Source organism: Phaethon lepturus, unplaced genomic scaffold, assembly GCF_000687285.1.
Source record: "Phaethon lepturus isolate BGI_N335 unplaced genomic scaffold, ASM68728v1 scaffold5972, whole genome shotgun sequence".
In the NCBI taxonomy this organism is placed as follows: Eukaryota; Metazoa; Chordata; class Aves; order Phaethontiformes; family Phaethontidae; genus Phaethon; species Phaethon lepturus.
In genome coordinates, this window is record NW_010525415.1 from 6,007 (window position 1) to 22,219 (window position 16,213).

The following is a 16,213-nucleotide window of genomic DNA, read 5'->3' on the forward strand; positions in this document are numbered from 1 at the left end:
GTTGGACGGGGCTCTGAGCAGCCTGATTCAGTTGATGGTGTCCCTGCTCATGGCAGTGGGTTGGACTAGATGGCCTGCAAAAGTCCATTCCAACCCAAACTATTCTATGATTCTGTGATCTCTTTGCTATTAGTAACACACTTTGTAAGTGAATGCTGAAGCAGAGCCAGAGTGCAAGGTTGTGTATGTGCAGTTGGTGTGTAGAAGCTTGCATTTGGGATGCTTATGAGTTGGAAAGGGGTGGAGGGGGAAGGGGCTGGAGGAAGAAGGGGCTATGATATTGGGGTGCTAGTTTGGAAAGTTAAGGAGCTGCTTCTGCTGCCCTGTGGGTGACAGTGGCAGGGAACAAGCTGCTTGTGGGAGTCCCTGCTTTAGTAAGTGAAAGTATTTTTCTGGAGGAAAGGAAGGTGTTGCCCATGTTTTACTGAGTTTATATATGGGCAGGGGTTGATTGGTGCATGAATACTCAAAGGCTGATGGGTGAAAAACATAGATGGTTCCCTCTTCTGAAACTGGAGTCTCCAAAGGCTTGAAACCTCAGCTGCAGTCAAACATGGGTGTGCTTTGCAGGCCTGTTCGGTTGCTCTACCTCCATCTGTCCTGAATCGGTAGGTCCATGTGTTGTATGGCAGGATGGAGCAGGATTACCTACCTGGAAGTTACCTGAAAGGAAAAAGACGTCCTAATTGCTGTTAGCAGTGAGCCTGTATTTGGAGTTGGAGGGGCAAGTCTGGCTGGGACTTGTTGGGCTGTCACTTCCTCCGACCTAGCTGTGGAAGCTGAGCAAAAGGAGAAGAGCTGGCAAGGCAGGCTTGCTCTGAGAGCTTTAAATTACTCAAGCATTTGCAAAGCTGTTAGTTCAGTCTGTGTTATGAGTTTTGACATTGCAGTTGTGAATTTTTCTCTCACTTCTGTCAGTATCATAAGCTCTGTCCCTTTAAAGTGACTTTAGAACCAGTCAGATGCAAAGTTATTATTTTCTATTTCTTTGTTAGGCAACAAATTCTGCATATTCTGTTTACATTTATTACGGAAACTTGAAGTTTTTCATCTCCTTCTCCACACGCCCCCAAATCCTGAGCTTGTTCTTTCCTGCAAGAGTGGTATGCAAGCGTGTGAAAGCTACCATGCAGGCACTGCCAGTGGGAGTGGGAAATGGGAAGGAACGCCACCATTGGTGTTGCTTCCTACTACCTGAAAGGAAAATGGGGTGGGGGTCCGTGCAGCAGGGGGCTGTCTTGAGGTAGCAGGTTGAGGATATCTAGTTTCCTGTAAGAAGGTCGGGGGAGAATACGTAAAATGGCCTCCTTGTACCCTGCAATTGGTACTGCCTCAGCAAACTTTGTGTCTGCCTGCAGCTAGTGGGTTGAATTGTAATTTTGCTCAGCAACTAGGCAAGGGAGCAATCCTGGGAGCATGCCAGGAGGGAAGGCACGCTAGCACCTGACAAAAATGGTGACTGTTATGTTTGTTGTCATCAACCACAAGGCCCTGGCGGGAACCAAGAAATAGTCTTATTTGTGTTGGAAGTGTCTTGTGCTTTGTCTTCAGCCTGTTGTGTAGGTCCCTCACCTTGGGATGCAGGACACAGCTGTTTAAAGGTACCACTCCTACCAGCTCAGTAGTAGGTGATGAGAGTGACAGCTTCCTCTGCCTAGGAGAGTCTTGTGGAGGGCTTGCAGCGTGAACTGAGGAAAGCCAATGTATCTGGAGAAGAGCTTTTGGAAATTACCTGTTTTCTGCATGCCAAGCAGCTGGAGGAATGCAATAGTCTATGTGTAAACAGTGCCAAGTATGAATTTTGATGATCCAGTGTTATTGGTGCACCCATTTAGAAAAAAGGTGGGGGAGAGCAACCATAAGTATCTGAATCCTGCTTCAAGTAATTGTCTTTTGTTTTTTCTGATGTGATGTGTTTTTGTAAATCCTCTGGATCACAGAAAGGTTTATCCAAACTGCTCAATAGAGAATGACTGTCAAAAAGCTCAGCTAAAGAAGATCAATGGCAGCAAGCTACAGCTTTGTGATTCTTTTGCCATAGATCTGCCCTGCTGAGAAAAGAGATGGCTGGATTTGTACCCTGGCCCATGTGAGTAGACTAGGCGCCATATGTCTAGGAAGTAAGTTGAATCAGGGAACTGATCTAGATAGACATTCTCAGCTTGACGTTAGCACAGGCTGTTGACAGCTTGGGTACTGCCTAGCTCTAACCAGGTAGTTGGGCTTTTTTACTAGGTTTGTTTCACAAAGTGTGTAGCTGAGCTCTGGAACAAACTGTGATAGAACATGGGGGTTCAGACAGGCCTCAGTGTAATGGGGTTGAAAGAGGAGTTAGGCAGCCATGTGTAGTGTAAGTCTTTTGTCAGCTCTGCAAATGCTGATGCCTTGGAAGCTTTGGCCCAAGAAGCCCTTAAAGCCCAGTGTGCTGGTGTTTACAGAATCACAGGATGGTAGGGGTTGGAAGGGACCTCTGAAGATCATCTGTTCCGACCCCCTGTCCAAAGCAGGGTCACCTAAGGCAGGTTGCACAGGCATGCATCCAGTCGGGTTTTGAAGGTCTCCAGAGAAGGAGACTCCACAACCTCTCTGGGCAGCCTGTTCCACCCTCACAGTAAAGAAGTTTTTCCTCATGTTGAAGTGGAACTTCCTGTGCTGCAGTTTGTGCCCATTGCCCCTCGTCCTGTCACTGGGCACTACTGAAAAGAGGCTGGCTCCATCCTCCTGACAGCCACTCTTCAGATAATTATAAACATTTATAGGGTCTCCTCTCAGCTTTCTCTTCTCCAGACTAAACAGTCGAGGTCTCTCAGCCTTTCCTCATACGAGAGATGTTCCAGTCCCTTAGTCATCTTCGTAGCCCTCTATTGGACTCTCTCCAAAAGTTCCCTGCCTCTCTTGAACTGGGGAGCCCAGAACTGGACACAGTACTCCAGATGAGACCTCACCAGCACAGAGTAGATGGGGAGGATAACCTCTCTTGACCTGCTGGTCACACTCTTCTTAATGCACCCCAGGATACCATTGGCCCTCTTGGCCACCAGGGCACATTGTCCCATGGATAACTTACTGTCTACCAGGACTCCAAGGTCCTTCTCCATGGAGCTGCTTTCCAGCAGGTCAACCCCTAACCTGTACTAGTGCATGGGGTTGTTCCTCCCCAGATGCAGAACTCAACTGCAGTTCTATTGCAGCTTGCCTCTGGAACAGCCCCGTGCCCTGCCCTGTGTCCCTGTGTTGTGATGGAGCTGGCACAGGGGCAGGGAATTTGACTGTCCTTGAGGGCATTAACTTTTGGTCTCTGTGCAGTTCTGGTTGGCTTTGATAGCATGGGACTGATCTGTGTGGGGGCTGATTTCCTGCTCGGCACAGGGCACGTGTTGGGAAGGGGCAGCTGCTGTTCATACATGAAACAGATGTTGAGGTGTGAGGGACTTGGCAGTGTGTCAGCATAGCTTGCACTGCCCTGGAAAGTCCTGGTGACTTGTCCTATGCATCCATGTTGGTTTGGTAGCACTTCCCTGTTACATTTTTTGTCTCCTAGATGATACTAGTAAAAATAAAACAGAAGGTCATTTTCTGACTGTAATCAGGGCCTGATGATGGTGATGTTCAGAGTACTGGAGTTCTCATAAAGCTCAAGAGATGAAAACCTAATGCACACTACATTTTTGTAAGGTTATGCTAAAAACTCTGTACCATATCATATGACTGTATTTAAAAAAAAAAAAAATACTCATCAAATATCTAGGAGAATACAGGCTCCAGTAAGCCTAACATCTCTCTAGCAAAGTGGTAGGAGCAATGCAAAAGAACAGAAGTAAAGGACACTTGGAAAAACACAGTGTATTGAGGTTGAATTAATATGTTTTTTTCTAAAAGCAAACCTTAGACGTACTGCTTTTCTTTGAAGGTGGCAGCAGCTGTGTGGGCAAGACAGATCTGATTTCTACAGGTTGCTTAGATTTCTGAAAGACATACTGTACTGAGAAATGTGAGGTAACATAAGTGGGGAAGATCTGTGCTGGCTTTCTATACACAGCTTGGCTTCTTGTCAGGTACAGTACAATATGTATAACGACTCTCATTTGCTCTGTTCTTGGTGAGGAGAAGATGACAGATGACTGCACTGAAATTTGTAAGCACCTGTAGTTTTTACATATAGGAAGTGGACTAAGGAAAGGTCAGTTGCTTGGCTGCCTGAACTGGGAGCAGGTATGTGTGCTGTGAAAGAATGTTCTTGTGAGGCTGTGCAAGGCAAAGTGTCTATTTGTTTTTTTATTTAAAAGGTGTCCTGGAAAGAAATTTTAGTCTCCACTCTTTCTGTCCCTGTCTCCTTTTTCCCCTGCTGCCACATGCAGTGATGGGCAGATTCATTCCTCTATAAGTTATCTCTGACTTCTCTGGAGTGTGCCCTCACCAGCAAGTGGGATAGTATTCTGGGGTACAGTCTGTTCCTCCATGTCAAAGAACCATTTATGTTGGAAGGGACCTCTTGAGATCATCTACTCCTGTCCCTGTTTGAGCAGGGGGTTGCTAGAGCATGTTGCCCAGGACCATGCCCAGCTGCATTTTGAATAGCTCCAAGGATGGAGTCTCTACCACTTCTGTGGGCAACCTGTGCCAGTGTTTGACCACTCTCAATCTGGTGCAAGAAATAAGCAAAAGAACTGTTAAGGCTGGAGGTGAAGGATGTAGGGGAGAAGACCTGATTTCTCTGATAATAGTACATGGGTCCCCATGCAAGGGACAGCATCCTTTGCTCTTCCAGCTCACCTGGCCATATAGGCAAGAGTTTCCTACATCATGAGTAACATCAAAAGAGTCAAGGATTATGGAGAGGACCTAACAGAATATGGTGACTGTGACCCACAGACTGGAGTGATCTGTTGTGGTTGTTACATGTGAAAGCCTGAGTCGTTTTCTGGGAGAGTAGTGTTTGCACTTGTTCAATCTTATCTAGTGAGTTATGAATTGGAGGGTTTTTTTTTACTGGCACAGGAGCACTTTTAACAAATGGAGAATGATAGAATAGGTGGTAGGAGAGTTTGATCCTAGTGCACACACATGTGCAGTTTTGATGTGGGTCTCTTTTGTGGCATTACCGTCATTAATCTCATCAAGTATGAGGGCTACCTGATCTGGTATCTGTGTTTCCAAAAGGAAAAATTAACTCCTTTTGGTGTGCTGAGACGTGAGGATTGCCAGCAGAGGTGGCATGTACAGCTCTGTGCAAAGAGGGTAAATCTGAGAGGGAAGACTGAGCTTTTCTTGGTGTCTGCATTGGCCATCCCTCAGAGGTCTTCCAGTCACCCCCTGAGTTCTTTTGAATCCCTTTTCCAAACTTTTTGTCAGCTTGCTTTTTCTTTCCTTCCCTTCCAGGTGGATGAAGAAGCCTCGCTGTGGAGTTGCGGATCATCCCCACCTACGCCATAGCCGGAGGAAAAAGCGGTATGCACTAACTGGACAAAAGTGGAGGCAGAAGCATATAACCTACAGGTATAGCCCCCTCCCTGCCCCTTTTTGTTTGGGGGAAAATGCCGTATGCAAATTTTCGAAGTACTTTTGAAAACTGGATTTTTCCTTGTAATGCCTAGCTGAGGCTTTCATTCTCAGAACATGGTGCAGGGGAATACTTTCAGAGCACTGGAGTAACTGAAGAGTCTGATCAATAAAGATGCCTAAATCCCAGCCAGCAGCTGTGTAATTTTGGCAGGAAAATCCTAGTAAGATCCTTTCTGCTCCCTTAGAAATCTAAGGCTCTAGCCCTTAGATCATATGTCGTCTTTAACAAGCCATTAAAGCAGAAGGAACATCATTGTCTAAAGGCATGATACTTTCTCCCTCTACTAATTTGCAACATTTTACTGAATATTTAATTTTTGCAGAGGTTTTATTTTTGCTTATGTAGCAGAACTTTTGGTTTTGTCCAGGCCTGCTGAGGCAGTATGCTGAAGTGGGCTACAGGTGTCAAATGAGTGTTACGCAGTGACAATTGATTCCCAGAGATGTGTTTTGTTTCAGTCATTAGGCCCTTAGCTTTTGAAGGGCAATTGCCAAATGATGCCAATGGAAGTTTCTCATAATAAGAATGTCACTTCAAAATAAAACTAAACCCCTCTCTACATGAAAGTATAGTCTTTTATTTTTTTGGAGGGGGAAAGGAGATTGCAGAGGAGTAAAAATTATGGATATAGACATTAAGGAGAAGAGATGGATGAACAAGGCTAAGACAGAAAGAAAGTCTGTGGTGAAGAGGTAGAAGTATGAGTGATCAGCGTGGGGAAGGTGCCAGAATGTGTAGGAAGAGAGATGATGGTGTGAAGGGAGAGAGAATCAGGGACTAGGGCACACTGTTGCTTCTGCCAAGAGCTCTGAGAAAGGAAGAGGAAGATTCTTCAAGTAACAATGAAGGACTGCAGAGACTGGGAGGAGGGACTAGTTCAAAGTTTCCATCAATAATTATTCCTTTTACTCATATTGTAAAGGGACATCTTCTGTATGTGAAGATCTGAGAGTCAGATCCTGCTTCTAACCTTTTCTGGACCTTAGGGTATATAATTGTATAAATAAAACATATCTTAAGTGTATGCATAACCACAGGAAGCAGGTTGGCAAATGGCTTCACTTCTCCCATTGTCAAATTAGTAGTTGCTTAACTTTCCAGTTTCAGTGCTTGTAGTGTGCCATTCCAGTGACAGATAGCTTGTTTTACCACTGAATGTATTACAGCTTCTTTCATCTGTCAATCATTATATTAAATTGAGCCAGTTTCATTAAAGACTGAAAGTCGTTTCCATGACATAGATATTTCATATTCCCCAATGTTGGGATCACCCTGCACGGCTCGACCTTAAGGAGAAGGAGCTGTGGCATTGAGAAGCTGGTAAACAGCTGGATATCTGCACGGCTCGGCCTTGAGGAGAAGGAGCTGTGGAAAACAACTAAGAAGAAGCAAAGGAGCACAGGAACACCTGCAAGCAGCAATCCTGACTGTGTGAGAGGCGCGTGGACAGCGCGTGATATTTTGTATACAGCCAATTGCAATAGTGTGTGTAACAGGTTGTAACCAATCATGAGTGTGTGCGCAGTGACTAAGCGAAAATTATGATATATATTGGAGTCAGACAAGACAATAAACGGCTTCGGAATATAACTCTATGTCATAGAGTTGTGAAGTCCATCCTTCTTCCGCACCCCAAGGCAAGCTTAATAGGTCTAGGGTCTATTATATGCACACATAAAAAAAACACCCTGTGAACAGCACTTTTTAAGCTAAAGTTTACAATTATGGGAAATATACGTGCAGTTAAACTTCTTGCCTCCCCCTGCCGCCATAAATTCTGTATCATCAGCTGTCATGGACTGGGTTGCACAAAACTGGCAGGTTCATCACTCCTGTGAGCTCTTAAGTATTTTGAGTAGTCCTGAGAATGAAGCTGCTCGTATAAGTAAGGTTGTATAGTTTACTGAAATTTTTGTTTCTCAAAAAGAATTTTAGTAATCAGTTTTTTTTATACACTGGATTCCATTTTAGCATGATAATTTCAAACAAAATCTGAAGCAATTTACATTTTTAAACTAAGTTACTTAGCTGTCTACACCAGGATTGGAAAGGTTGTCAGGTTATTAGGAGGCGATACAAGATCAACCAAAGTATTGGGAAGACTGTTATTAATAAATGTAGACTTCAGATCAGGGCTGTAGTTTTGTTGGTAACTTTATTTGTAACAACAAAACTTTGCATGCATAAAGTAGTGTCTGCAAAAAAATAAAGATCCTTTGGAAATGGAAACTGTGTAGATGCAGCTATGTTTTGGAATTATAATAAGAAGTCTTCAATGTACTCTGCAGATTTAAACAACCCTTCTTTCTCATTCACACAGTGTACACAACTATACCCCCAAGGTTGGAGAGATTGATACGAGGAGAGCCATTCGTCAGGCATTTGATGTTTGGCAGAGAGTGACACCACTTACCTTTGAAGAGGTCCCTTACCATGAAATTAAAAATGACAGAAAGGAGGCAGATATTATGATATTTTTTGCTTCTGGTTTCCATGGAGACAGTTCTCCATTTGATGGAGAAGGTGGATTCCTAGCTCACGCTTACTTTCCTGGACCAGGAATAGGAGGAGATACTCACTTCGATTCGGATGAGCCATGGACCCTGGGAAATTCTAATCATGACGGTAAGAGCGCAGGTCATTTTTCAAAACAAGAATAAATTGAATGTAGACATTCAAAGCTGAAGGCTTTCAGCTACAAAGTATTTGATTAGTCGAGCTTTCACCTCCTGTACAATGGTTCAAATATTTTAGAAAACATATATGTTATCTTAAATGGGTAAATAATTTTATTAGTAAGTTTGTGATTGCATGCCTCTGTGCACATGTGTGAATGTTGAGGAGTGAATAGAAGTGTGTGTCTGCTGGCTTTTTACATCTCAAGATTCAGAAAAAAGTTGCTACAGAAACCACGACTCTGGGAGGGAAAAGGTGAACAAGAGAGTGTTGAAATGTAAATTCTGTATCTCATGGAATACGTAACAAGGGAAATTAGAGTTAGTTGTAATGGTGAATAAAAAGTTGAGAGAGTGAAGACTTTTTTGAATGTCAAGTTGTTTTGATGCGTATTTGTTTTCCCACAGTCTGAGTATAGTCATAATTCCTCCCATCAGAAGCTGGGGCTGGCTGATTTGTTGGGGAATACTGATGGTTAGCATAACTGTTTTTGTGTTCTTAAGTAATGAAGACTTTCTAGCTTTATCTTACTCTCTAATGGCAATGAGCACTTTCTGATCTATATTCAAACCTTTGATTGAGGATAGTGACGACTTGTAAAAAGTTTAAGTTGGAAAACCAGAATGTTACACTGGCCTCATAAAGTACCACTTCACTTTCCACAGTCGTAGTCATTTGGGAAGGACAACCTGTCTTTAAACCTTTAGGGATTCAAAATCATGTTTTGAAACATTTTATAAGGATAAGAAGTTTACTTAGACTGTAAATATGTCTTGATTTTTAAACTGTAGTAGCATTGTTGTGGCCATTATGTCATGTGCAGAGGTAATGTCTTTCATTAGACCAAACAGTGTAATTTGAAAAGGAGAAAAGCTTTCAGGCATGCAAGCAACCTTCAGGCCTGACCTAAAAGTGACAGCTTTCTTTCAGGATGGAATGCAAATTGAGAAAATCCCTTAGGGTTTTGAGTCAGTATCTATCAGATCATCTTTGAAAGGAAACGGAGCTGGCAAGTTCAATGTGGGAATGCTAATTTGTAGGAAAGCAGAAATTATATGATACTTGTCTTCTCATGGAAAGAGAAGTAATGTTTCCTGGCATGTTTAAATGACTACATTGGGTTTAGGCAGAGAAAGAGAGAGGTTATAGCCTGTGGGATGTGGAGCGGTGATAGTGTGAAGAGTGTGGGAGGTTATGGTGTGGCAGAGAAGCAATCTTGCTATCTTGAAATGTTATGAATTTATATTCCTAGGTTTGTGGCTGGAGGGCAGTTTATAGGTTTCCCTTGAGGATCTGGATTGACAGCCAGAGACTGAGTGAGTGCCTTGAGAGCTGCTTTTGCAGCAGTTAGATGTGTTTGTGCTTTATCAGCAGTCTGTGTGAGTTCAGTCTGGTCTTAGTAGTTACTTGATCTCAACTATGGGGTGTGAGGGTGGCCTGTGTGCTGGATATCACTTGCCAGGTAAGCCCACGTATGAGACCTTGGAGTGCTGGTGTCTGGGGTAGAAGGTCCTTCCACAAAGGCAGAAGGGAAAGTTTTGACAAGTTGTACTTGCTTTTTTTCTTTTCTCTTTTTCTGCACAAAAAGCTTCCTTCTCATGATAAGCTTCGCAAAGTTGTAAAGCAGCTTAAAGACTGGCAGGGATGGCTCTGGGGAAAATTTTCTGCTGGGTAGGATGTTCTAACACAGATGATAATTTTTTTGAGGGTTTTTTGGTATAGTTTTTAGGATGGTGTTTGAGAGCAATGTATACAATGAGTAGAAGGTCTCTTTTTTTGTTTTGCTTATAAAACCTATTTCTTATGCAGTATCCATGTGGCTTTTTCAAAAACATGAGGTATTTCTCTGGTGTGCTGAGTGACTGTCATGAGTAGTGTTCTCAAAGTGCATGTAATTGGTATTTGAGGGTCTGGTGTGCATTCCAAATGTGAAAATTTATAGAAGAGTGGAGATTTCCATTCCGGAGGATAGATGTCATTTGTGTGTTTGTTTTCAAATAACCATGCTGCATAGACTAGGCAGCATGGCTATTTGAAAACTCTTTTTAAAAAGTCACCAGAGAGGATGTCGATAATGGTGGGGTCATATTTGTCCCCTCCACCTGGGGGAAGTGCTGATGATAGAAAGGGAATTTCATGAGGTGAGGATGACAGGGATAATCTTGTAGTCAGAACTTTATAGATGTGCATGTTAAATGTGAGGAGTTTGTCGTTGCCTGTGTTCTTAGCCTTGGTATGCAAATACGAAAATGTCCTGTCTCCTCACTGGATGATCCAGGCCTTTTCAGGAGTGTTTTTCCTTCCGTTGCACTTTCTTGTCATTGGAGCTCTCACTAGCTCCAGAGTCTCACCTCTGATGTGTTTTACTTGAAGTGCTGTTAGCACGTCTTAGAGTTTCTTCTTGGTCAGAGATTTCCTGCACTGTGATCAGTTTACTGCCTTTTTTCATTGGAAATAAGGTGTTAGCAGAGGCAATGTTGTCTTTTGAACAGGAAGTATTTCTTCAAACATGGTCTTGCTTGTCCTCATGTTATGTATTTTGGGGAAATGGGGTTGTTCAGTCTGGAACCGAAGTCATCTGTCAGTGAAAGAATAAAAATTCCCTACCAGTAGATGAGTAGCAAAGCTCTCATTAATTCAGATGCAAAAAAGGAACTGTTTTGGCCATTCAGCATCCACTCAATGATTATAGAAATCTTAAAATAGCCACAAAGTAACAATAGTATCTTTACATCAAGCCACAAAATAATCACGGTGTAAAATGTTCCATTCCTGACAAGAATGTGTATTAGTTGAAGGGAAAATTTGAACAACCTGCCTCAAAGCTCTCTTAGCCTTGCAGCAATAGTAAAGGTAAATAGCAAAGGTCAGCAGAGCAGGATGCTGAAACTGGCACTGTAGGTCCTCAGAATATTTGGCTGATCTATTTAGTCCATATAGTTTTGTTAGAAACCAGTATGCTCTGAAGCTTTGCTTTTATTGGTCTACATTTGTCTTACTGTGTCATGGCACCTAAAGAGTTTCAGTAAGTCCATGTTTGGATGCAGCTGTCACCCCATAGAAGAACTGTTCTGGAGTCTTCACCAGCAGCGCAAATTATGTGGATAAAAGTGAAACATTTCATGTGAATTCTCATCCAGTCAGAAAAAATGAAGAATGATTTGAACAGATCTTTCTATGAAGACAGACATGTCTGATCTGTACATGGAGAATGGGATATATCCTGTTGATGAAAACTTCTCTCTTCTAAAGATACCTTGTGGTAATCTGCTAGGGTTCATTAGCAATTTTATCACACCAGCTAGTGGATAGTTAGTTGGGATTTATACTTGTTATCATTTTGCATGATCATTATTATACTGATTTTCCCCCTTGTGGACAGCATGACCATTACCATGACCCTTAAAATTATTAGTATAATCATAATAGCTGTGATGCTGTTGATTGCCTTTCTGAGGCCATGGTAATAGGGCACATGCACCAACACTTCTATTATCTTCTGCTGTGAAGAATGATCCTGCATGGGCTTTTGAAGTGAATGCGAAGTTTCCTTCTCCTTGGATATTAGTTACAGTTCCACTCATGCATACAGTTCCTTTAGCCGAGTAATACTGTACTTCCAATTCATGATCGCTGATATATCATCATAATTGTACTTTATTCTGTGACCTTCCTGTAAGCAAGCTGTGGAAGATTAGTTTAGATAATATTATGATGAGGGTATGCAAAACCAGGTAGGAAGTTGTACTCCTGGATCAGGCCTTATTAACTGGAACCATGGGATACAGAATTCATTTGTTAAGTTTTCATATGAGAATGTGAATGGGAGCAGCTAGAAGCATGAAGCACAATATTGGAATTCGGAAGGATCAAGGCAAATCAGAGAAGTGATGTGGCAATCAGGATGCAACTGAAAAAGAGGAGGAGTGTGGTTTTACATTTAGAGATAAATCATCTACATAGCCACACAGTGAGGAGCAACTGGCATGGTCATGACTGCAGGGACTTACCTCATGTTTTTCCTGGAACGTGCTCCTCAGTAGAAGCGAAAGAAGCTCTTGGCCTTTAGCTTATCCCAGACTTGTAGCAGCAAGGGCTCCACCTTATAAGACTTTGATATATGGGCAAGTGAAGCTGTTTTTGGAGTCATTGTCTTTTAATGGTACATTGTGTGTAGCTGCTCGCAGGCCAAGTGGCCCCTCTTGGCTGCTCAGATGCAGCGTTTGGTCCCTGAGTTACATGTCAATGCAGGTAGTCTCATTATCCCAATTGCATTAGCGTGCATTACCAGAGGGGACATGAAAGGTGACTTTGCTCTACTTTCTCCAAGTCTTGGGCTTTTTTTACTTGAAATGCGCTGTAGAAACAGCCAAGCAAACTTTAAACTGCCCATCTCAAGACTCACAGCCACTGACATACGTTGCTCACAGTGGGCAGCAAAGCCTGTGCCTGGAAGAGGATAAACAGACTTGGCTGTGCTGGGATCTCTCCCTTGGCTGCCTCAGTATCTTACCTAATTTGGCTCAAGCATAGAGGTGCTGCATGAAATCCATTATTAACTGGCCAAATCAAGTATTTCCTAGCCTTTATATGAAAATAATAATTATATATGTCTGTATCTCCAACAACAGGTTGAAAAGGAATTCTGAGTAAGTTCTGTCAGTTTAAACATCCACATTACACGTGACTGCTCTTACCTTCTGACAACTCAAACATTTGTTTAATCCAGGTTAATTACAGGAAACACATTTTCACCTCCAGTTTAACATTGCAAATAATATCAATAATAATCCCAGGCAAATCTCTTCATGGTCTTTTAAAAAAAGTAAAAGGCCACTGCTGTTACACATGTTGTCAACACCATCCTACTAAATATGCGGTGTCTGCCAACCCACTGCAGATATTAGCTTTATAGCTATAAAGTGTATAATATGTGTATATAATAGCTAGAGAGAGAGAGAGAGCTATATGGATGTAGCTGTATATAGCTATTAGCTATACTCCTCTGTTGGTAGTGACAATACTTGCTCTGTCACCATCACTGCAAATAGCACTGCCTGTGTCTTACTGGTGCTGGTGCTAATGGCACCCACGTCTGCAGTGACTACCCATGGCTGTAGGAAGCACTGCTGTTGCTGCAGGGTGGGTAACCAGAACTGCCACTGCTGGGGCTGCCCCCTCTGCAATGGTGATACCTGCTGTCAGTCTTCCTGTGCAATCCAGATTTCATTCCAAAGCTTATGTGTACCTGGCATCATGCTGGTCAGGAAATGCACTGAAGCAGTTTAGAAGGCTTAAAGTGGAGCAGGATTGGTTTAGGGAAGACATTTAGAGCATGTTTTTATTGCTAAAGCAAGGTAAATACCACACCCTGCCAGGGATCACCAGAATATTTTTCTTTCAGCATGCCTAGAGTTGAGCTCTAAGACCGTCCCTATCATCTGCTTCTTCAGTGGCATTGTAAGTGGGAGCGTGCCCAAGGGCAGCCACTATCTTCTTCGTGAAATAACCCCAGCTGACAAGTTACTCCTGTAGCAACTCTAGTGTAACTCAACTTCACATCAAGTTTGATCATTTTGCAGTTCACAGAATTCATCTTTCAGTATCCTCTCTTCCAGGTACTCTCCCACAGCTTCACACCTGTATCAAGTTCTCTTTGTAAAAGTGGGATTACCACTGTGACTGCTCTTTAGATATTGGCAAGAAATGCTGAGCTTTGCTAACGGCAAGTAAACGAATATTGTAATCATTGCCACAAACACGTCCCTGTAGATCCTAGTGGGTTCCTCCAGAGGCTTCTTTGGAAAGCTTCTTGTTCAGGGCTTCTGAAGAAAAGCCAACCAAAAAGAGTGTCAGTGTTTACGAGATGCTGCCAGTTACTGGTACAGGAGATGAGACCTCAGGGGTTGCTATCAGTGTCAAATCAGTGCAGGAGCTTCTGCAGAAGTTCTGTAGGAAAAGAGCCTGAACCACCTGCCGGGAAGGCTTCTGTTAGCCACAGAGGAGAGGAACTGGACAGATTTTTGTCTGTGATTCCACCACAAGGACTAGCATTGTTTCAGTGGGCATCTACCTGGATAACAGAGAAAGCACTCCTGAAGCCACCATCTGGACATTGCATATGTTCAGGGGTCTGAGCCGGTTTTTCAGGACAGCCAAATACTGTCTAAGCTGACTAATGTGAATGTTCAGCAATGATCTCAAGGTGAAAGTTTTGATTAGAGTAGCTAATTTTGGAGGAGAGTCTTACTGATAGCCAGTGAGCATGACAGCCTGTTGTACTTGTTGGTGGGGGCCATGCATAGCTTTGAGCTGATGTTTAATCTGCCAGTCAGCATGTTCAAAGTGGTGCCTTCACTGGAGATTTGCTGTTTTCTATCCTGGCAATATTAACATCACAAACCTTCTTGATTTGTATCCCCGTTCCTAAAGATGGAATCCTCTCTCTCACCTTTGTATTTACAGTGGAATTCAGTTGCACAAACATGGGCATTTAGCCAAGCTTTGAGAGTGCCACTCTCCTGTCAAGCTTGGGCTGTTATTGTTAAGAAATGAGGTGCACCAAATTAATTTGGGCTTGAACCTGAATGTCCTGGTACTCTTTTTTTAATTCCTGCTATGAGTACAAAGTTCTTAAAATTGCCCAGGCACTTAGAGATTTTCTGCCACAGCAGTGCCTCTGTTTGGAGCCTGTCCCATTTAGATCACTGACCATTGCCTTTATCCATTTGGTCCATCTTAGGTGTCTTATGGACGATGTCCCATGCTTCTGATACTTGTTGCCTTTACTGTCACATCTGAGTACTTGAATCTGCACGCTTGTCTTGAATACCCTAGAAGCCATTAGAGGTGCAATACAGAAGGTTTCTTCTCTAAAAGTGCAGTTACTGAGCAGTATTGTTATACTTTATGGATTGTGCCTAGCTAGAACAGGTTGTTCTTTTATAGACTGTCTCAAGGAATACGTGTATAGCTTTTCCTGTCCGGATTCCTGGATCATGGAGGGATGAGTGTCTTTCAAAGCCCTAAATAATTTGACCTTGAATGAGAAACAGAATTCAACTACCACGCTTTTCATTCTCAGCTTCTGGAACTTGGTTTGCAGGCTAGCACTCTAGGTCTCCAGTCAGTTTAAACTCCTACACAAGGGATTTATGCACATGCTTCCCTCCATCACTGTCTTTCTCTTTCTTCCCCTTTGAATCAGGGCAAGGTTGAAGTGGCCACAGTGCAAAACAAATAAGGGAATGGATATAGCCAAGTGTTGTTTATCTTTCTCTTTCTCCTGATCTTAGAGCCACCCCCGCTCTTGGGCCCAAATGAAAGGGTAAGTGGAAATGGGCAGCTGGGGCAGGAAAAAAGGGCTGCTGCCCTTTCAGCTTCAAGATACACATCTTGATAATAAAACCACAGCAGAACTATTGCAGGTCTACATTCTGGGTAGAGTTTTAATTCTTCAAACTTATCTGTTAGTCTCTGCCTGCTTTTCTCCTTGCCTTTTTTTCTTCCTGCTCTTTGTCACTATTTTCATACAGGAAGCTTTTCTTTTTCCTTAGCTCGATCTTTTTGCAAAGACCTTCACTTTTGCTGGTAATGCGTGGTTGAAACCAGTGATGTTTTGAGTTTAACAAGAATGGAATGTGGTGTTTGGGGCCCCCAATACATGAAAGATGTCAACAAACTGGGAAGAGTCCAGTGCAGGAGCACTGGCATGATAGGAGTTTGGAGCAAGAATAAACCAGGGGAACTGGGCTTGTTCAGCCTAGTGAGGAGGAGGAGGAGGATGGGGTGGGGAAGGAAGCATCTAATAGCAGTCTTCCACCTGAAGAGATACTATAGAGAGGACAGAGCCACACTCTTCTTGGAGGTGAACAGAGAAAGGAACAAAAGATGACAGGCACAAGCTGCAACAAGGAAAACCCCATCTGGGCATAAGGAAAAAAATTCTTCACTGAGTGGTACAGCTCTCAGGCT

General features: G+C 42.9%; 1 protein-coding gene across 1 annotated transcript in view; it reads left to right on the top strand.

Moving 5' to 3' along the window:
- MMP24 (matrix metallopeptidase 24 (membrane-inserted)) overlaps nucleotides 1-16,213 on the top strand; it is a 46,417-nt gene that overhangs the window by 4,187 nt on the left and 26,017 nt on the right. The window contains exons 2-3 of the mRNA XM_010282730.1: nucleotides 5,380-5,496; nucleotides 7,884-8,188. Of these exons, the coding sequence (XP_010281032.1) occupies nucleotides 5,380-5,496; nucleotides 7,884-8,188 (422 nt within the window). The remainder of the gene's footprint in view (nucleotides 1-5,379; nucleotides 5,497-7,883; nucleotides 8,189-16,213) is intronic.